The following is a 23,283-nucleotide window of genomic DNA, read 5'->3' as shown; positions in this document are numbered from 1 at the left end:
CTGGATTTACGGTTATGACCCAGAGACAAAGCAACGGGCTCTCCAAGATCAAAAAGCGAGACAGGTGAAGAGCAAAATGAAGAGCATGGTCATCGTTTTCTTTGATACCAAGGGAATTGTGCACAAAGAACTTGTCCCACCCAACCATACAGTGAATTCCACATACTACTGTGACGTTTTGCGACGGCTCCGTGAAAATGTGTGGCGACAACGGCCCGAACTTTGGCATTGAGTGAACTGGCTGCTGCATCATGACAACGCGCCCTGTCACACGTCCTTGCTCACCAGGACTTTTTTGGCAACAAACAACATGGCGGTTGTACGCCACCCACCGTACTCGCTAGATTTGGCACCTTGCAACTTACGCGCTGTTACCAAAACTGAAACTCAAGTTGAAAGGCCATCGGTGCGACACTAGAGAGGATTCAAGAAGCATCGCTGGTGGTGATAAACACCCTCAAAGAACAGGACTTCCAGAAAACGTTTGACTAGTGGCAGAAGCACTGGGACCAGTGTGTACGTGTTGATGGGAACTACTTCGAGGGTGTGGTGACCGTTAGTCCAAAGGTAAGGTTTTCAATAGATGGCAAAATTTTGGATAGCACCTCATAAACCTGGTCTCTACTAACAACTTTTCAATATCTTATGATATATATAGCCTGCACTGCAACCTTCGGAGAACTGTCAATTAATTACAGCCACCGGATATTAATACTAATAATCCATAGTTTCACCATTGCTGCTGAGGGCCTTTTCTGGTCCCACCCCTCCCACTCCAAAATATGTATTTAACTCCTCCTTGTCCCTACTCATCACTCCCTCCCCTTCCCATTGCTCAACTTTTCCCCTCCTCTATCCATCCACTCTCTTAGTCTTCTGTCCTGACAACCACTTAGCAGTTGGTACATTTTGTGACTGATTGCCATGTGTGTGTATGGGGGGGGGGGGGGGCATTCAAATGTTGGCATGTCAAGGCAGGATAATGAAAGATTAAAACATAGCTTGTCAGTATCTGATCTTAGTGTGTGCTTGTCCACAATATGCGTTCCACCTAAAGCTGAATGGTTGCTGGTCCTCTGAATTGTCAGATGTTTCATAGCTACTGAACATCTGTTGGATGTAGACTAGCAGAGATCCTCTTGTTTCTTTTTCTTGTTCCCTTTCTGTCCTTTTGTTTCTCTTCCTTGTTCTTCTCCTTTTTTACTACTTTCCAAATAAAGGAAACTTGTTTTATCTTTTTTGAATATTTCTTCTTGCTAGCATTTTTTAACACAATATGTAGAGAAGCTAAGTCTTATTACATTACAGTTCCAGTTTATGAGTGACAAGATTCACTTTTAAGAACCCAGCCATATTTCTCTCTTGATAATCAATAATATTTTGTCCAGAAGATCAACAATTGAAATGGCTTGAATATCACACTGGTGTTGTATTCAGGAAGAGTGATGTTTAAATTCCTATACAGTCATCCTACTGCAGCTTTTTGCAGTTTCTCTAAATATATTGCACAAATGCTGGAATGGGTCCTTAAGAAAGACCATACTCAGTTTCCATCTCACTTTTGTCCAAGTGAAGTAATGTTCCATGTTTCATGACTTTGATACCATGTGAAGTTTTTCTCGGCGTTTCTATCCCAGGATCACAGAAAAAAATCTCTGAAACTTGCTGATAACTAAAATGGAACCAAGTTATAAGAGATATACAATGCAGTGACAGATTAGGTTTGCAGTTCAGTGCAGTAGAGACCAGAATTGGAAAAAGAAACACTCAACCATAATAACTTTTGTTTTGAAGACGCCACATGAGAGAATTCTTCTGGCAGTCATCCAGGTAGTTGTAAGGATGCTAGATATATTTGAAAAGATAATTGATGAAAGCTGATTTAAGAGGATGACTGAGTCAATTGACAAGTTTTCTTTTTTAAAATAATCGTACATGATTTCCATTATTGTGTTTTGTATAGTGGTAAGTACTCTACCACTCCTCAGTAAACTGCAGGGTTGTTGTATAATTTGCAAGAATCATGATGTTAAAATGAAGAAACTTGTTTTATAGAAGGATACCTCAGCAGTCCATGACTCAGAAATTACGGCTGTGCATACATTACTGGATTTAACATACAGGGTGTTTCATGATTCATGTTACGCACTTGTAGAGGTTGTAGAGGGGTCTTAGTAGATCAAGTTTTACATAGAAACCCATGTTCAGAAACATCATCCAGTGATGCTACAAAGTGTCAGAGTTGTAGGTGCCAGCACCTGTAAATGTATGTGTATATGGAGTAATTTCATGACAATATTACAAACTTTCTAGGATGATGGAGAAGGAGGTAAAGGTTCCTGTACTGAAAGAGAATGAATCAAAAGTTAGAAGCAAAAACTGTGTTAATACTTCTGATAGTGGAATACGTGTAGTGGTACTATTGTTGCTAAGGTTGTAGCACAGGCACCTTTTCAGAGGGATAAATGGCCAATAAACATGGGCTCTAAAATGCACACCTGAGGAGCCATGAGCACTTGTTCATCTCTAGTGTGAAATATGTCTCCTCTATTGAAGAAGTGCTTATAGCTCTAAGGTATGCAGTCTGGAGCCCATGGTTACTAGATATTTTTTCTTTTTTGTGTCCATGCTACCACTTCTGAAAGTTTCCTACCCTGCAATCTTAGCACTAACAGTACCAGTACATGTTCCACTGTCAGAGGTATCAGAACAATTTTCACACCCAACTTTCTATTCATTCGTTTCTAGTACAGGGACCCTTAACTCATATTGATACACTTATCCTTCTCCATCACCCTAGAAAGCTTGTAACATCATCACAGAATCACCCTGTGTGTACATATATTTACAGCCACTGACATCAGTAACTTTGATGCTCTCTACTGTCGTTGGATGATGTTTACAGACATCGGTTCCCATGTTAAACTTGATCTACAAAGCCCTTCTGCAACCTCTAGAAGTGTGTAACATGAATTGTGAAACATCCTGTATGAAGAAACTGAAATATGAGGTCATCATATACATTTGCAAGACTGACAAAGGATTGTGTGTGCCAAAAGAAGAGAACTGTAGCGGATGTGAAGTTTATAGTTGAAACTGAACATTTGTAGACAGGAAACTCTTTGAAAATGGTTCAAGTAAGGTCTGCAAAGTGTTTGATTTGCAAAAGAACTATTTTCACGGCTGCTCGTCACACAGTTATGTTTGTCGCTTTCTCCAATCCCAGACAAGCCATCACTCAGCGTGGGATGCTCATTCTTGGCTCTACAACGGTCTGTAATTAATCTCCTGCTTGCCACTCCGCCACATTTGAAGTATATGCTGAACTTAAGGTTCTGAATGGAAAAAGGTATTAATCCTATCAAAATTCATGACCAGCTAATGAAACACCTGGATGAGTAAATGTCCACAAGTGATGTAGGAAGTTCATGTGTGGTTCCACTGAAATTCATGACAGTGAAAGAAGTAAGGAGACCATCATAGTCTGATGAGAAAATTTTGAATGTTGAACTAATCATGAGTGAAAATTTGGGGATCTCATTTGGTGATCTCTTGCATTTTGGTTTCTGACTTGGACTGGAAAGGTGGAACATGAGAAGGAGTGTGCAGATGATGCCACAAAGGACTGTGCATCGGCTTTTCTGATGAATTTATTTAGGGCCTTGCAGACGAAAACAACATATATAGGAATTCAGTTGTTTTAGGTCAACCACTGACTGTATTGCAGCGTCGTTGGTATTGTGTTGGTATTCCCCTCTGCCCAGGCCTCAAAAATTCAGACAAACACTGTCTGCAGCGAAAGTCGTGAAAACTGTATTTCGGAGTAAAAGACTGCAACAGTTGATATTGGATATTGTAAGACACTTAGGCAATTCAGACAGTTTATATAGAAATGGAGAAGAAGGACATGAAGCAAGAGTGTAAGTCTTCTCCATGACAAAGCTTGCTCCATATCACCTGTCAAATTGTCACTCACCTGGAAGAGTTTGGTTAGGTCATCAACTGCCTGCAGCAGTATATTGCAGACATGGAAACTAACGACTACCATTTATTTAAAGATGCTTGAGAAGCAGTGACAGAGTGAGAGCTGAGGTCCAGCCGTTGACATTGTTATGAGCTGGTAAAACATGAACATATGAAAACTGCAGTAGCCAAAATGACAGTTATGTGACAAAACAGAGGAATTTTCAAACTTTATGAAAGGAGAAAATATAAAAATGCAGTAAATGAAGCAGGCAAAAAGGAATACAAACGTCTCAAACATGAGATCGACAGGAAGTGCAAAATGGCTAAGCAGGGATGGTGGAGGACAAATATAAGGATGTAGAGGCTTATCTCACCAGGGGTAAGATAGATACTGCCTACAGGAAAATTAAAAAGACCTTTGGAGAAAAGAGAACCACTTGTATGAATATAAAGAGCTCAGATGGAAACCCAGTTCTAAGCAAAGAAGGGAAAGCAGAAAGGTGGAAGGAGTATATAGAGGTTCTATACAAGGGCGATATACTTGAGGACAATATTATGGAAATGGAAGAGGATGTAGATGAAGATGAAAGGGGAGATATGATACTGCGTGAAGAGTTTGGCAGAGTACTGAGACACCTGAGTCGAAACAAGACCCTGGGAGTAGACAACATTCCATTAGAACTACTGACGGCCTTGGGAGAGCCAGTCCTGACAAAACTCTACCATCTGGTGAGCAACATATATGAGACAGGCGAAATACCCACAGACTTCAAGAAGAATATAATAATTCCAATCCAAAAGAAAGCAGGTGTTGACAGATGTGAAAATTACTGAACTATCAGTTTAATAAGTCACAGCTGCAAAATACTAATGCGAATTCTTTACAGACGAATGGAAAAACTAATAGAAGCGGACCTCGGGGAAGATCAGTTTGGATTCCATAGAAATATTGGAACATGTGAGGCAATACTGACCCTACGACTTATCTTGGAAGAGAGATTAAGGAAAGGCAAACCTACATTTCTAGCATTTGTAGACTTAGAGAAAGCTTTTGACAGTGTTGACTGGAATACTCTCTTTCAAATTCTGAAGGTGGCAGGGGTAAAATACAGGGAGTGAAAAGCTATTTACAATTTGTACAGAAACCAGATGGCAGTTATAACAGTCGAGGGACACGAAAGGGAAGAAGTGGTTGAGAAGGGAGTGAGACAGGGTTGTAGCCTCTCCCCAATGTTATTCAATCTGTATATTGAGCAAGCAGTGAAGGAAACAAAAGAAAAATTCAGAGTAAGTATTAAAATCCATGGAGAAGAAATAAAAACTTTGAGGTTTGCCGATGACTGTGTAATTCTGTCAGAGACACCAAAGGACTTGGAAGAGCAGCTGTATGGAATGGATAGTGTCTTGAAAGGAGGATATAAGATGAACATCAACAAAAGCAAAACGAGGATAAAGGAATGTAGTCGAATTAAGTCGGGTGATGCTGAGGGAATTGGATTAGGAAATGAAACACTTAAAGTAGTAAAGGAGCAAAATAACTGATGATGGTCGAAGTAGGGAGGATATAAAATGTAGACTGGCAATGGCAAGGAAAGTGTTTCTGAAGACGAGAAATTTGTTAACATCGAGTATAGACTTAAGTGTCAGGAAGTGGTTTCTGAAAGTATTTGTATGGAGTGTAGCCATGTATGGATGTTAAACGTGGACGATAAATAGTTTAGACAAAAAGAGAATAGAAGCTTTCAAAATGTGGTGCTACAGAAGAATGCAGAAGATTAGATGGGTAGATCACATAACTACTGAGGAGGTATTGAATAGAATTGGAGAGAAGAGAAATTTATGGCACAACTTGACTAGGAGAAGGAAGGTGGGGCATATTCTGAGGCATCAAGGGATCACCAATTTAGTATTGGAGGGCAGCATGGAGGGTAAAAATTGTAGAGGGAGATCAAGAGATGAATACACTAAACAGATTCAAAAGGATGTACCGTAGGTTGCAGTAGTTACTGCGAGATGATGAAGCTTACACAGGATAGAGTAACATGGAGAGCTGCATCAAACCAGTCTCAGGACTGAAGACCACAACAACAACAACATCATGATGATCTTAAGTTTTCATTTCAGTTTTTACATAATGAGACATCTAGCCTAGCCCAGATCACTCTTTTCTCCCTATATTGCTTCTATGATTTATTGATTTTTTTTTTATTCATCCAGTTTTATCATACAGCACGAACTGTACAATTGATATTGGACAGGTCAAATAAAAGTTGCAATAATACATAGTATTTCCAATTAGTAGGCAAATTAAAATTTGCTACTTGTTATTATAATTTAATTAAGTTTTTTTGTTATATATTCAGAAATTCTTTTACAGAATAGAAACAGTGCTTTATTAGAAATGCCTTTAGTTTAATTTTAAATATTTGATACACAGCAATTTTTATTCTATCGGGTATCTTATTATGTAATATTACACTGATGTTAATTATGCTCCTCTGATAGCCTGTTGTTCTGTGATGTTTTTGATATATATTTGATTCCCCTCTGGTTCAATAGTTATGTTCATTTTTGTTCTGTAGTTGTTTGCTTGTTTTCAAAAGGTAGTCTCTAGCGAATAAGGTAAATGAATAAACTTGGAACATTCAGAACATCAAGCTCAGTAAAATAATACTACAAGACGCTATCTTTTTAAGCCCATAAGTTATTTGTAGAGCTCTTTTTTTTGATTTCTAAAAACCTTTATACTATAAGTTAAGTGTCCTCGGAAAATGATCCCATATAGAAGCAGTGAGAGTGGAATTACACAGAATATGCCTGCAGTACTGTTGTTTTGTTTTTTGTTGACTTTAATATTCTTATACCATAGCATATGGTAGAGAGCTTTCTAGACGAGTTATTTATGTGTGTGTGAGTATTATTTCAGTTAACATATGCTGCTCTAAGCATTACAAGAAATTTTACATTATGGTATTACAAATCAGCTTCGTCAAGTCAAGAAAAACTCTTACTTCTGAAGAAAAATGCAATCAGTTTATTATGTGTCTCACAATTGTTTTATGTATCCTTAATAATGTAATCAAATAAAGAAGGAATACAACTTCTATTCATAAGATATAACCATGACTAAAAGCTAAGTAAAGGAAATTCTCGGAACTGAACTTTCTTCCTCTGGCAATGAATTGGAAGCAGCAGTAGATACCCACTTTCAAATTGCTTTTCAGCAACTTTTGTTTTATCCTTCCTTTTTTCCAGTTTCATTTTTCTCTTGAAGGAGGGCTTCAGAGAGACAGAAAAGGAAAAACCTCTAAATGGCTGAGTTCTGAAAAACTTTTCTTGCAATCTGTGTGTGTGTGTGTGTGTGTGTGTGTGTGTGTGTGTGTGTGTGTGTGTGTGTGTGTAAGCCTCACTCCAGTGTTAAAATTTTGGTAACTCATAAGTAAATTTTGAATCCTGTCTCTGAGCTTGTTGGTATCAATTTTTTGCTTACTCATTGAATGCACTTTATAAAATGTTAGCTTGCTGTCACGTTGTGGGAATGGAAAGATGTTAGAAATGAATTAGTAAATATACTTTAAAGTGATAATTTTGCATTCTTTTTATGCTGTAGAAAAAAGTATTAAGATCATTAACCCACACCTAAAATTCCATAATTCAGATGCAGTGAAATTTCAGTTTGTTACAGAATCTCTGGAAGGGTCTGATTCCATAACAGAAGGTGAATCAAAATCAGAAGATTCTGATTCTGATTCAGACTCTGCATTCACAGGACCCATTTACAGATTCCTCAGCAAAGTGGAGCTGCACTGCATCATTTATTTAATAAAAACCAAGAATTTTGTGTAGTTTTAAAAGTTAAGAAACAGTTTTCTCTAAATTAAGACCCACAAAGCTTGCAGAGTAAATTTTGCCACATCCTCATTTCTGTTGTGTATGTGAAATCATTTTTTCCCTTGTTTATTGCAGGGAGTACATGGTACTGGGCTGGAGGTGTTGGTGTTCTGTTCGTTGCTGGTTGTGTTCCTGCTCGCAGGTTGTACTGTGTCGCTGTGTCGATCAAGAGTGACCCGGGAATTACTTTCAGCTGCAGTAGCATCAAGTGCTGTTCATGTCCAATCTGCCCAGGCTGTAGCAACTTCTTCATCAGCAACCCCTGTCCACCAGACTCGTGAACGTCCTGTTGAAACAACGAGTGTGACAGTTCAGCAAGAAGTGGCTGAAAGGCAAGTGGTTGCCTTACCTTCGTCAAATACAGTCCAAGTTCCCGAACCACCTCCTCCACCCTACCATGTCGCAGTTCTGCTACCAGTTCAGCAGAGACCACATCCACCTGGTGATGAGTCGCCTCCACCCTCGTATGAGAAGGCTGTAAGCTAAAAATGAACCTATGAACTTCTAAATCAGAAGCTGGAGTCATTCCTCTTTGTGCAATGAGTCATCATAGTACTGATATCATGATATAGTTTACTTTGAGGGAATGCTTTGATTTTCTCATCTATAGACTTCCATGAAATGAGTGAATCTCTTGTTGGCTAAAATAGTGTGGCTGGAAATATGCTGAATTTTCTACCTGCTTGACAAATATTTTTATGCATCGTCAAGATAAATAGTTTGCATCAACACAGGAAGAAGTTTTGTGAATTGTTCGTGACTTGTGCAGTAAAACTGATATCTAAGATTGCATTTGATAAGCTAACTGTCTGTTGACTCATTTTATACCTCATTTTCAGTGTAGATTTGCATATTTGAGAGTACCAGTATACAGAATGACTATAATGGAAAGATGGGAACTATCACTCTGACAAGTTCCCTCATGCTTTTCACTTAAATGATTGTTATTGCACAAATATTATTTACATATTCCAGTCTCTCATGTCCATGACAGAAGTTTCCTGTGTTCAGACACTAGCCTTTCTTTCAAATTTTCACTTGTCAGTATATACATTCTTGTGCATGACTTGACTATTCTTATGCATTTAGAAACATCGTGTGTATTACAAATATTAAGCTTGATTCTGTTCTGTGAACAGTTACATATATATTATTATTTACAGTTATGTGGCAAAACATAAAAATAAAACAAAAGAAAATGAGTTGTAATGCCAAAGAAATGGGCGCATTTCCTCTATTTTATAATTAGCACTAAGTAATTTGTGAAAAACTTCAGGCTATTTCATTTTGATTGTTGGTAGCATGCAAGAATGTTTGAATATGCAAATTAAAATACTCTAAATTTGAGTATAGCTGTTGTGGGAAAATTTGTGAAATGGAATTATTTACCTGAAATGAAAGAAGAGAGATTTTTTGTGATTATTTTTTTGGCAAGAACAGAAATAGTTAATATTATCTTTTTTTCATTCAATAGTATTAAGATGTGCAGTATATGTCACTTGTGTATTATATTTGCCCTTGATGAACACACAAATGTTTTAGGTTTTGTTGTACATACAGACAATGAATATATATATGTTGACTTTTTAAAATTGGCTAAGATACTCAAACAATCACAAAAACTACGCACAATTTTGTACAATTACATGGTAATAGTACTTACACTGTATTCTTATCTTGCTTTAAAATGAAATTTCAGTTCTGTATGAGATAACTGCTATTAATAAAGTGCTAGAAGCAGGACAAACCTAAAAAGAATATAAGTGTGTAGAAAGGCTTCACTTCTGTTTGAGGAGCTAATATTTAACTGTAAACATAAAATATAGGAAGAGGAAGGAAAGAGAAAGGATGGGTGGGAAATTGTGACAGCTAGCCACCGAGAGCATTGCCGTAACACAGTGGAGAAAGTTGAAAATTTGTCCCCGAGCATGATTCAAACCCGATGTACCGCTTCTCACGAATGGTTGCCTTAACCACATTGGCAATCTGGACACGGTCCCTGACTGACTCAAATTTCCAACTTATCACATGCTGTAATGCAGCCTCCCTAGTCCATTAAACTCACTACTCACAAATTCTGATTTCCGTAGTAGTTTGGATGATATTTGTGCATTCCACTGGAACAAACATCGAGGAACCACTACCCACTTTTTCAAATATATAACATTTAAGAGTTTTACAACAAGGGGAGTTGTGACAGTGAAGCCAGTTGACAGCTCTCATAAAAATTTGTGTCACATTTTTATGTTGATTACAGTGTGGAACCAGAGCAATAGCATACTGTCAGATTTCAGTGCCAATAAATGTATTTTATTATAACGTAATTTAAATATAATTTTGCTGTGTAATAACACCAAAATTCCAGACATGTTACAAAATTATGTGTTATGTTGGAAAGAAATAGCCTGTTTTGTCCTTTTCTCATTATTTTTAACATTAGAAAAGCCATGAGAATGACTTAAAAATTAAAACTTTCCATTTGTCAGTCAGTGCGAAAGCCATGGAATATTTTTGTACTGTTATTGGTTCACAGTTATTGTTCAGAACCCATTTTCAAATAACTGCCATGGGATTTGTGCAGCTAAGATATGGGAAGTATGGAAACCAAATTATCTATATTGTGAGTGAAAATAATAAGAGAAAATGCATTTTTGTGTGAAACTTCCCCAACGCCTTACACAAAATATTCTGCATGTAGTAGCATGCAGGAGAATCTTTAAGAATGTGAAATGTGTCAAACAGGTATATTTTATTCTTACTTTTGATTAAAATACTGAAAAATCATTAGTTTCACTGTGAAGCTATTGACAGTATTTCCCAGTCTGTTGACACTATTTGCACAGTTTGATTTCTCAGATCTTTGTGATCATTACTAGCCTGTAGTAAAATCACTCATCACCCTTTCACTATAAACTTTGCTGGCAAGCATTCGACTGACAGCTATCCAAGCATGCCTGGCGACCTTGTAGAGCACTTGCGGCAAAAGGCAAAGGGCGCAGGTTGAGTCCCAGTTCACCACATGGTTTAAATCTGCAAGAAAGTTTCAAATCATGTCACACATTGCTACAGAGTAAAATTCATTCGTGAAACAATCCCCTAGGCTGTGGGTAAGCCATTTCTCTACAATATCCTTTCTTCTAGATGTGCTTGTCCTGTTAGGTATGTAGGAGAACTTCTGTGAAGTTTGGAAGGTAGGAGAAGAGGTAAAGTGGAAGCAGGGCTGTGAGGGCAGATTGTGAGTTGTGCTTGTTAGAACATGTGTCCATGAAAGGCTAAGGTCCCAGTTTCAAATCCCAGTTCTAATCCGCCAGAAAGTTTCAACTTCTTTGTTTCTTCATTATTTTCTTTTGTTCATTGGTAAGTTGGTGTTTCTTTGAGAAGTGTGCTCATTACATTCCACATTTATTTTGTATATTCTTTACATTCAGTGAGATGGGCAGCGTCATCAGTGAAACTTTTGTACCCTGTCCTGACATTTTTATTAAGCCCTTTCATTTCGTTGCTTTCACTTCAGTTCTTCTCAGTGTATAATTGAAGGAGCACACTTTATAATTAATGTATTTGCCTTATTTCCTTATTTAAATATGTATGAGGTACAAATGTTAAAAATTCTACCTTGGCTGTATGTCACTCAATCCTTACGTGAAAGATTTTTCTGTGTTTAGTCAGGTTATGAATTTTTCATGATTTATCTCAATATTCATCTACAAAATATGATATTCTGAACATCAAACAAGGGAAAATCCAGCGTGGAATGTAACAATATTATGAAAAGAATAATTGGTACTCACCATATAGAGGAGATGATGAGTCACCAATAGGCACAACAAAAGGACTGTCATAAAGTGAGCTTTTGGACAACAATGCCTTCGCTGAAAATGACAGCATACCCACCATACACTCACACAAATGTAACTCTCTCATACATTACCACAGGCTGCTGAGGCCAGTGAGACTGTGGTGAAGTGTGTATGAGTTGCATTTGCATGAGTGCGTGTCTGTGTGTTGTCTATTTCAATGAAGGCCTTGTTAGCTAAAAGCTCATTTACTGACAGTCTTTTTGTTCCTATCTGTCACTCAATATCTCCACTATATGGTGAGTAGCAACTATCTTTTCATAATATTGCTATATCCTGAACATCTTTACACATTACTGTTAATGAAGTAGTAACATTTAATTTTTTCTCCATACCCCCTAGTGTATAAACCATGGAGAGATGAGAGAAACCTGATTGATGACTATTAATAAGTTATATATGGTGTCCATGCTTTCATGGAAGTATAGAGTGATGTTCACCTGAAGTTTCTTCTGCTTTTTCTTGTGTTTCTTCTGCTTCACAAATTTTATTTCCATACTGAACAATTTCTCTGAAATCCACTGCTGATGGAGGTTGTTCAGCATGACACAGTAAATGCCATGTTTTTCATTTATTGTGAGTTACATTAATCACATAAGGAAGTGATATGACAAAATTACAATCTGTACTTACCTACTGGAGACAAAATTCCAGTAATGCTGATTGACACATTTAAAACTGGAAAAACTAATTCTAGCATTCAGAATTATTAGTTCCATGCTCAGGGAGGAAGGCGGGAAAGATTAGACACATTAAATACATATGCAGGGTGTTCCTCCTAAAAGTCATCAGGCACATTTTCTCTTCTGTTTTGGCAGATATTTGCAATTTGCTTTTTCCAATGTGTAGCTGGAGGCAGCCCAAACAAATAGTGCTTGTCGTGTCTTTCATGCAATGCCCAGTTTCAACAGGAAAAGCCAGTTTATTTCCCATTACAAACAAAAAATTTTTAAAGCAGAATTTTGGATGCACATTTGATATAGATTTCCCAAATTCTACTAGTACAGTATTCATTTTATGAGTATGCATTATCAAGGACATTCAAACATGAAGAATAACTAGTACTCCTACAGTGATAGGACCACCCTTGCCTGTGCTAACTACTACCTCCATGCAGCAGTGCTGCTGGACTAGTGGTTACTCTTCGTGTTTTACTGCCCCTGTCAATACAAATAGGCAGAACAAATATTCATAGTCTAATTTGGGGCTGCTCTATTGAAAGGGCATGTGAAACTTCAGCTTTCAAAATAATTTTGTTCCCATGTGAAATTACATATTAGTATAATAAAAGAATGTATGTGACCAACAGAATCTCAGCGTAGTTGTAAAATAAAATTTTAGCAATACGCACATCATGTTCAGGAATAATACTGATACGATAGTTCACTTAAATGTATATTAGAGCGGTTCTGAAAATGGAAACAGCAAAAGCATTATGTAATGAATAATTGAAATGAAGATTACAAAATTGTTGATAAAATACAGTAGAGGCAAAAATAGTGCTGCTGGTTAAACTGATATGCATTATTGTTTGAAGAAAATAGTATTTATGTATTGTGGCAATAGAGGAATAGTATAGGCCTATGTGTGCTGAAGCTCTTCAGAGAGTTTAGAAACTGGACTCCACATACCTGATGTAAGTTCTGTGGGTGAAACAGTGGAAAACATTTTCCAAGAAAAATATCACATTCTTGCCAGAAGTTTGTTATTCCATGAAGATCCACTTTTGAATTGGTTTTTAATACTGAAATTACTAGAGATCTTTCCTGTTGCATACTTGAGATCTGACAAGGAAATTTGTGTTGGTTACTTCAGAAAACCATTCTAGTACATGCTGGAGTAGACTCAGAATTGAAATCTCTGAACATAAAGTTTGGTTTTCTCTAAAATGTAATCATGGTCTGTGATCATTTGAGATATGGTACCATTGTTAAAAAATAATGAGGAAATTGTGTTTCTCCTTGATAAAAGTTATTTTGGTTTGGAGAAACTGTTACCGACAGTCTACATTTCTGTATAAATTTCATAAAAATTGTTCTGAGTATGAGGTAATTTATGCCTAAGTATTGTAGATTTAGGTACTCCAGGGTGAAGAACGAGTTCCCCCATTCTATTGTATGTATTTCCAAACATCCTGATTGTTAACAAAGAATTACTTATTTTTAATAAGTGATTTAGATACTGTGCTTTGTATTTACTAAATTAGGCAAATAACCAAATCATTGTTTTACTGTAAACCTTTTGTATATCATGTACCGAAAACCCCTTGTAAAAATCACATAATTTTGATACATTTTACCTTTTGGCATTTGCAGTTGGAAGTAATTGGCATATCTTGTTATTCTGCACAATTTACTGTTGTTTGTTTGCTAGAGATGAGATTTTTAAATTGAGCTGAATGGTGTAAGTCACTGAAATAACATTTCTGTGAACTATATCATCTCATACGGCATATTTTCAGTATTTTTCTTACACTCATTTCTGTGTACTTTCTGGCTTGCACCTGCATTGGTTATTTGAGACTGAATAGAAACCTGCCTGAAAGTCGTACAGAATTTATGCAATGATAGAAGACTAGATATGAACAGGGGGATCACTGACACATTCTGTGACATACTCCAAGTCCATACGTTAACCATCTTTGAGTGGTTTTGATTAATTGAAAATGTTTATTGAAAGAAAGACATATATATAGGACTTATTCTCTGAAGTTTTTTATTTTTTTATTATTTTTTCTATTTTTTAAATGAAAATGTCACTGGAAACGAATAGATAACTGCTCCTTGTTAGATTCTATACATGTATGACATCATAATAGAGACTGTAGAGGTACCACATCAGAAGCTGTAGAAGTTCATTTTTCTTCAATTTGGTCCTGTTTTCCATGAGAGGCCTTCATTAATTGCAAACTAATAACATGAGGCAAACTACAAATTTTGATATTTTATGGAAGGTCATATAAATCAGACAGTGGCATCATTTTCAGTTAGTGTGTTGTGGAATAAATGTTTTCTAAAGATCAGTATAAAAAACTGGAATATGTTTAATTTTCAGCTGGTATGTGCCTGTAGTACTTCATTGACCTATCCCACATGGTTCAAATGATGGAGATATTTGTCTTTTACTTAAAGAATTCAACCTACTCTGTTGTAATAACGAAACAATGTACAGCAGGAAATGTGTACTTTATTAAAATGTGAGTTAGAATTCTGGCGTGTGTAATAAATAATAAAGCTTGAAAATTTTAGAGGAGTTAACTTATATGTAACTGGTTACAGTGCTTCATCTCCGGTTTTCAGTCACACTCCTCTCTTGTTACCATATAAAGAATTAGTAAAATGAGTGACAAGAAAAAACTAAGAGTGATCAATGGGCAATCTTATTTTGAAGAACATAGTTATGAGATAACTTGGAAAAAAGTTGAAGTTGTGTGAGAAAACCATGTCAGTGTAAGTGACTGATGACTGTCATTTGTGTAATTCATTGATGAAAGTACTGATTATTAACTTTCCATTTTCCTTTTGGTTTTAAGACTGCTTTTTTTATCATAAATATTGGCATTAATTTTGTCACACATATGATTCACTTGAAATTTCAACTGTGTATAACCTTCTTGCCACAGAACTTAAGAGAAAATCACCATTTTTTGTTTTGTTTCTGATAATTAGTGGTGATTTATAGATTGTGTTAGATTTTGTGTGTGGATGTGTTGCAATGCACCTTTTAGATTTTGCTAGCTTTTGCTCCTCAACTGCATTATTCATTTGCTAGGAGAGGAGAAAAAGATAAGCATTTTCAGATCTATTGCAATACCTTAAGCAATTCTATGGGGTAAATCTGTGATGCCAAAATAAGATGATATTCTTTGATATAAAGAATTACCATATCTTTATAGTTAGTTACACATCATTAGCTTTATTTAATGAACAATTAAAATATTTTAAGTCAACTTAAATAATAGTTTTCATACTTATTTTAGGTAATTTTCTACAATATAAAAAGTGCATTTATGAGAGAAAATAAAAGTAATTTTCCCTTTTTTCACTTGAAACAGTTGTCACTACACTAAAATGAAAGTGTCAATTTTTTCACTTTATGTCCTTGCAAGCTTGTGTACCATTATGGTGGAAAGATACTTTTGTATGCTTGCAAAAAATAATGTTTTTAGTTCTGTACCACTATCTGAACACACTAAGTGGTGTCAATTTGAAAGACTTTCACATGGCTGACAAACACATAGCATTTATTTAAATGAATGTCACCATCTGTATCCCATTTCATTATGGCTTATGATAAATATGAATTATTTACTGGTTTATCACGTGGACCAAAATTATGGTACTAATCTTTGACAGTCTGTTGAGATCAGTGCACCTACCTATTTTTGTGCTTCAGTGTGCTTTATACTGAGTAACCAGAGTGCCCTTTATACATCCCTCCTTAAATTATTCAGTGTACAAGACACCTTGTTATCTGCTGCCTATTCATTGCACCACTACTTGACAATGAATTTCCATTCATTTCATTCCATCTGCCTAAAATATTTTCTTTGATATACTGTAATATTTCTAGTTGATGCAATGAAATTTTAATGCTTATGACGGTATCATTGTCACACTAGTGCAGGTCAGGTGGTTGAATCTTGGTGCTGTAGCACACACTGCAGTTGCAATAAGTGTATGCCTCTTCTCACCAAGCTTGAGCTGGGTAAAGCTGACTTGTAATAACATGCAGAATTGCTATGAAGTGACCACTGTTCCATTAAATCTGCTGCTTTTCTTGTATTTATTTAATCATTTATTGGTATTTACCTACTTCTGCAGTTGCTTATTGCTTTTTCTTTCCTGAGTCACTTAAGGGTACCAGATGCTTTCCTGATTTTAACTGATCAAAGTCTCATGTTAAAGACTGGCTCTTTGTTTAATCGATGTTGAAGAGTCTTCCGGTGCGATGCCCTCATAAGAGCAAATATGTGTGACACTGTTGATGCAGTAGCACCAATTATGTCCCACACTAAGCAGACTGAATATTGCTTAACAGGAACAAGTGCCAAAATAGAAGCAGGAAAGACAGTACATGGATTGTTAATTTTTTTACTTCTGAGAACATGTATTTCCCTCTAACGGAATTGTGCAAAGTAGCGTTAGATTTTGTAACTGTACAAATCCTTCCACCAAATTAATCAAGATTTAAATAATTTGAGAAGCCAGTGAACATTCTTATAAATACATAACTGTACTGCATTGGCAATTTACTGTTGCAGTTTCCAGCTGTACTGATAAGACTTCGTAGTATATTAATAACATAAATAAAGAATACTCTGTATACTTCACTTCTGTCTTCACTGAGGAAGCAATCATTATGAATAGAAATTACTACATGTCTTTTTACACTAAGGTTGCATTTTTGCAGTTCCTACATGCCATCCCCTTGATCACATTTTTACAGTACTTTTTAAATATCACTAAAGGATTGTACAAATACAGGGTTAAGCTAAAACCTTGTGTAAAGTCTGATTTATTTCAGTTACCAGTATCAGTTATTGAAAATATCCAAAGATATATGTGATAAAATTTGTAATATGCCAATGTGCACATTTTTGGTATGGATTATAAGAATTCAACATGTAAAAACACATTAGTATATATAGATTAAATTTAAAGTTACAAATCTTTTTATAATATACTTCTTAAATAAATATTCTGGATTGCATTTCAAGATAATCTTAACACATGTAAATATCATGCTGTATAACAATTGTTTACATTTTAAAATGTTATCTTTCACAGTTGTTACAAATATATATACATATATGCTGTATAATTCATCATAAAACAATTTAATGGAAATCTTTGATCAGATTTACAATTTTTTAAATGAAGAATAAAGTGAGTACCCAGAATTTTGTTTAGGTTGTTTTAATTTCCTACATGTTTAGACAAATTGTGGAAATATTTGAAACCTTTTTTATGATAATGTGATGTAGTGTTAAATTTATTAACAGCTTCTAGTGTTTCTACACCCATCACATACAGCTTCTTTTCTTTTTTTCCCTCCCCATTGTGCTTCATTCTTCTTATGACTAGTAAAGTGAATTACTATGAAGTCAAATATGAAATCAGTGTTAGTGACGGAAGATAGAAGACTCATGACATCTTGACAAAATAGATGCTCAGTGGAATAAAATGGATATCTGAGGAAGACAGGTGATGATGTTTCCCTGAAACCTTATCAGGAAAGTTTAGACAAATGATTCTTGAGAAAGACTATAATAGTTCCGCCCTGTCATTTTGTGTGGGAACCATAAGAATAAGCTAAGAGAGATTAGGGTTAGTATCAAGGTGTATACATTATCATTTTTTTTTCTTGATGAGTGCGTAAATGTGATAGGATATGAAGTGGCTAATATTGGTATGAATTACATTCCATCATGCACACTAGCTTGTGGTGTAGTTTGTTTGTTAATTAGTTTCATGTGCCATGGATCATTTGCACGATAAATTGTAATGATGGGGAACGATTCATTTTACATTCACATCACAAATTAATTTGTAAATATGGCTACATGCAATGGCTATGTGATGAACATTTATAAGTTTATTTATTTATTTTTAATTTACAGATGTGAGTTAGTAATTCTTACACATCACCTTTACACATAACAGTAACAGAAATTCTTTCTATGGAGTAGGAGATGTGAAGGCAATAATTTTTCAATTTGTTTTAAATTTTACTTTATCTTGTGTAAGATATTTTAGATTGTGGGAATTAGTTTACTTCTCACTTGTATCGCTAGTGACTATTATACAAGATGACTGCTAAGGGGTAGGCATGTCAGGTATGGAAGGAGTGAAAACAATTTAAATGCATTGCATACAGATGATCCTTTTATTGGGATGAACTGTACCTACTGCAGAGGGTTATACAACAAATTAACATACTAGAATGCTGATGCCAATATGCTGACAGAAGAATATACAAATATGCAGAGGTGGACAAATGTACACAATGATGCAGTTGTCATATCCAGGCCAGATACACTTCCCCACTAATGCAGCCAAAATGGGCACACATAAAAAGTTAATTTTCTCAGGATAGGGAAAGAGATCCCATACATTATGTGGGACATACACATCTAACTTACATTTATACGAGAGAACATAAAGTACAATATTTTTATCCCAGTATTATTAGATGGAGGTCACATTTACATACAACTTACATCTATAGAAAGAAAACAGGGTACAATATTCTAATCCTAGTGAGACCAAATTGTTCAAAACATCAATATTCTAAGCCTAGTGAGACCAAATGGTTGAAAACATGTCTGTCCACCTACTTTAGCAGGCTAGATGCACGCTGCATTAAAGACTACTCAACACGAAGCTACCATTACAGGAAAGGCACAGTGGTTATCTCTACTCACAAAAAGGGGTGTGGAGTTTGCACACTACAGCAGTGTACAAATTAAATCTACACATACATAAGAAATCAAGGGGTACAAGTATCTTACCACATGAGTCTACACTCTCAGGTGAAGGTGAGAGGTAATAACGAAATAGATATGTGGCACATGTGTCTATCAGTTTAAACGAAGGGGTGTTCAAACAGCCAAAATTATACTGCACAATGCCCGATGTGACATCCAGAATAACTGTCTGGGCAATGGCGCCATGGGTTCCCGGTTGTATAAAAGGGGTAGACCCACTGGTTCTCCAAGATAATGCAAGTAGCCTGCAGGTTCTCCATGATAATGCAAGTAGCCTGCAATGCTCTTGCTGCATAGTCACACAAAGCCAATCTACTGGTACATAGGTTTTCTGAATGCTCATACACATATCTCAGAGCACTATGTGGGAGACCATTAAGTTCTGTTTTTGAGTGATTACATACTGCACAAATCACTCACCGATGGTATCTGAGGTGTCACTTGCTCAGTGTCCATGCCGGAAGTATCAGTCATGTGGTTAAGGCCTCTGCACTTCCTACCCAGAAAAACCTAGTTACAGCAAAGAGGTGGCTGGGGAGAGAATCTATGCCACACTAGAGTGCTTGTTACATACAAACAGTTTAGCACATTGCCACACGTCTTCTGCTGTAGCGTTTGTGTCATCTGCTTGAGCTGGTGAATAGCGTGCATGAATATCGAGGAGTGCGTTGCCACAATTTCACTGGGTAAGTGATCAAATATGTTAGTTGCAGCATAGTACACCCCTTTTGCACTAATGGCAATCGTAATGTGTAGTAAGGAATGTCATTTTTTCTTCTGGTATTGTAATTACGATTTAGGGTCGAAAAGTTTCTAGTCTAACAAATAAAGAATGACAGAAATTTCATAACACCAATTTTATTTTTCAATATAGTACCCATGAACACTAATACACTTGCAGGCATGCTCAGATAACTTCTGCAAACAATCAAATAAAACGTCTTCGATTTCGAGTCCAGCCAAGTGTTCACAGCATCAATCACTGCATCGTCATTGTCAAATCATTGTCCTTTGAGGTCTTTTTTTTAGGTTTGGGAAAAAAAGACCTCAAAGAACAATGATGACACAGTGATTGATGCTGTGAACGCTTGGTTGGACTCAAAATCGAAGACCTTCTATATGAATTGTTTGCAGAAATTAACCTGGGCTTGCCGGCAAATGTATTAATGTGCACGGGTATTATATTGAAAAATAAATTGGTGTTATGAAATTTCTGTCTTTCTTTATTTGTTAGGCTAGAAACTTTTTGACCCTCCATCGTAATTACAATGGAGACAAATCTGGCGAATATGGCAGATGATGTAACTAGTCGAACATGCAGCCGTGCAGAGTTTCCAGTGTTGCAAAGGCTTTGTGCGCCAGTGCGTTGTCCTGTTGCAAAAGAACTCCACATGCCAATTTTCTGTGCCTTTTTTTCTTTCTCTCTTCACTCAAACGGCGCAGGAGGGTGCAATAGTATGATATATTGACAGTTGCACCCTTTTGCAAGTAATTCACCATAATTACCCCTTCTGCATCCTAGAAGACCAATTCCATCATCTTACCAGCTGATTTTTGCACCCGGAATTTTTTTGGGGTAGGGGATAAAGGATGTTTCCATTGTTGTGACTGTTGTTTTGTCTCAGGACCAAAGTGGTGAACCCACATTTCATCCATTGCCACATACCTTGCAAGAAGCCATCCCCACCCGCTTCAAATTGGCAGATGATTTCTCCACAACACTGCACATGCTCCCGACTCTGATCTGCATTCAGGTCTTTTGAGACCCACCAAGATGAAACTTTCCGCATTTCCAAAACATCCACAACAGTGTCATGAGCATGCCCATGGGAGATTCCAAATGTGGTTTCAATGTGCTGCAATGTTGTTCAACGATCCTGCATAATCGTATCATGAATTTCAGTCACTGTTTCATCAGTGGTAATGGTGACAGACCTCTCACTCGTACTTCCATGTTTGAAGTCAGACACCCAGGAGCACTGTCCTTATGTGTATTCCACATGTCCTCCACAATTTCCTTGGCATCATTCCTTTCAAATGATATCGCCATTTTGCTTACAATAAAGTATACAATGCATCCTAGCAACAAAACTAGCAAAGCTGGAGCTGCGAAATTTGACTTTGTGGGTACAAAGGGTCACCATAAAAGTAGGTGGTAGTGTTTGGGCAAGACATTATGGTAACTATCTCGGATTAGAAACTTTTTGACCCCCCATCATATGTACATTACTGTTTCTTTTGGAGTAGTGTGGATTATTTACAGCAAACATCATGAAGGAATAAATATATTGTAAAGTAGTAATAAAAATGCTCAGCTCCTTAAAGAGATGTCTATAAGGTGATTATGGGTTAGTACCACATATTATTCGTGATGACTGGGTGTTGTGTGATGTCCTTAGGTTACTTAGGTTTAAGTAGTTCTAAGTTCTAGGGGACTGATGACCATAGATGTTAAGTCCCATAGTGCTCAGAGCCATTTGAACCACATATTATTCTTAACAGCACAGTTTTGAGAGGTGAAAGCTTTCTAAACCCCAGAATGTTATTCCATACAACATTGTTGAGTGAATGTATAAAATATATCATCTTGCTGGTTTGTCTCTCCCCAAAATTTGCAAAGAATCTAAGTCCAGACGTTACTGAATGAAGTTCTTTTATGAGTTCCAAAATGTGCTTTTTCCAGTTTAATTCCTCACCAGCATGGGCACAAAAAATCTTGAAGTTTGGACCCTGTCTATAATTTCTTCGCCATTTATTATACTCATCATTGGTGTAGTACCCACAGATGTGCAGAACTGAATATGTTGTGTCATTTTAAAATTGAGAGATAGACCATTCACAGAAAATCAGTCAGTTCCACTGTTAAGAACATTGTTTGCCATTTCTTCTGTTGCTGTATGTGATTGATTACAATATTATTGCCATCTGCAAAAATCACTAATTCTGTTTCTTGTATATTAGGTGTAAGATTGTTTACTAATATGAGGAACAATGTTGGACCTAAGATTGAGCGTTGGGGAACTCCATATGTGATTACTTCTGTCAGATGAATCTCCCCTGACCACATTGGTTGAATTGCTAAGTACAACTTTCTGCATTCCGTTGGTAAATGGCAGTATTACTAGAGTAACTCTTTTGAAATCCAAACTGTGGTTTACGGAGGATATTATAGCTGCTCAGGTGGAATACTATTCTAGAATACATTACCTTATCATAAATTTTGGAATATATTGTCAGTAGTGACACAGGTTGGTAATTATTGACGTCCCTCATCACCCTTCTTATAGAGGGGTTTAACAATGTCATATTTCAACCTCTCTGAAAAAAATCTCTTGAGTAAGTGATACATTACTTATTTTAGATAAGACAGAGCTATGGGAACAAATCTTTAGAATTCTGTTATAAACTCCATCAAATCAATAATGGCTTTTATTTTTGAGAAAATATGCAATTTCCTTAATTTCAGAGGGAGAAGCAGATGATATGCTCATCTGATTTAATTTTATGTGCTTTAAAAATGATTATAAATGCCCTTGTTACCTGTGAATCATTGTTTATAGCCCTTCCCTTTAATTCAATAATGATGTTATCCTGTTCTTTGGCCCATTGTCCTGCCTACTGTTTCTCTATTTTATTACTTCATTCAAAATTGAGAGAACAGCAGTGGCAATATTTCTTCCCTCGTAGAAGCCATACTGACTACTGGGAAGTATATTATGTGACTCAAAGTAGTTGTTAGTTAGAGATCAAAATATTTTGGAGAAAATAGGAACTATTAAAACTGGTTGGTAATTTTTGAGGCCACATTTGTTACCTTTTTTTGTACTCTGGAATTACTTTTGATATTTTTAGTATTGTAGGAAATGCTCCAGACTTTAGACATCTGTTGAAAAGAAAGGCCAATGGTTCAATAATTATATGTACTGTTTTCCTAATTATACAATTAGACAACCAAGAGTATTCCATGCTGTTGAAGCTTGAGAACTTTGCCAATGCTTTTGTAATCTAAGTAGGTAAGATTGTCCTCCATTTAAAGCTGTAGTTCCCATGTTGGTGTCACATTGGTACTTGTAGAATTAA

General features: G+C 36.2%; 1 protein-coding gene across 2 annotated transcripts in view; it reads left to right on the top strand.

Annotated features, from left to right (window-relative positions):
* The window catches only part of LOC126239032 (uncharacterized), a 45,520-nt gene extending 36,633 nt beyond the window's left edge, over positions 1–8,887 (top strand). For both annotated transcript variants that reach the window (XM_049947829.1, XM_049947830.1), the window contains exon 4: positions 7,933–8,887. In XM_049947829.1, the coding sequence (XP_049803786.1) occupies positions 7,933–8,343 (411 nt within the window). In that variant the 3' untranslated portion in view covers positions 8,344–8,887. The remainder of the gene's footprint in view (positions 1–7,932) is intronic.
* The last annotated feature ends 14,396 nt before the right edge of the window (positions 8,888–23,283 follow it).

Source organism: Schistocerca nitens, chromosome 1 (assembly GCF_023898315.1).
Source record: "Schistocerca nitens isolate TAMUIC-IGC-003100 chromosome 1, iqSchNite1.1, whole genome shotgun sequence".
In the NCBI taxonomy this organism is placed as follows: Eukaryota; Metazoa; Arthropoda; class Insecta; order Orthoptera; family Acrididae; genus Schistocerca; species Schistocerca nitens.
The sequence above is the reverse complement of the archived record's forward strand: the minus strand, read 5'-3'. Positions and strand labels throughout refer to the sequence as shown.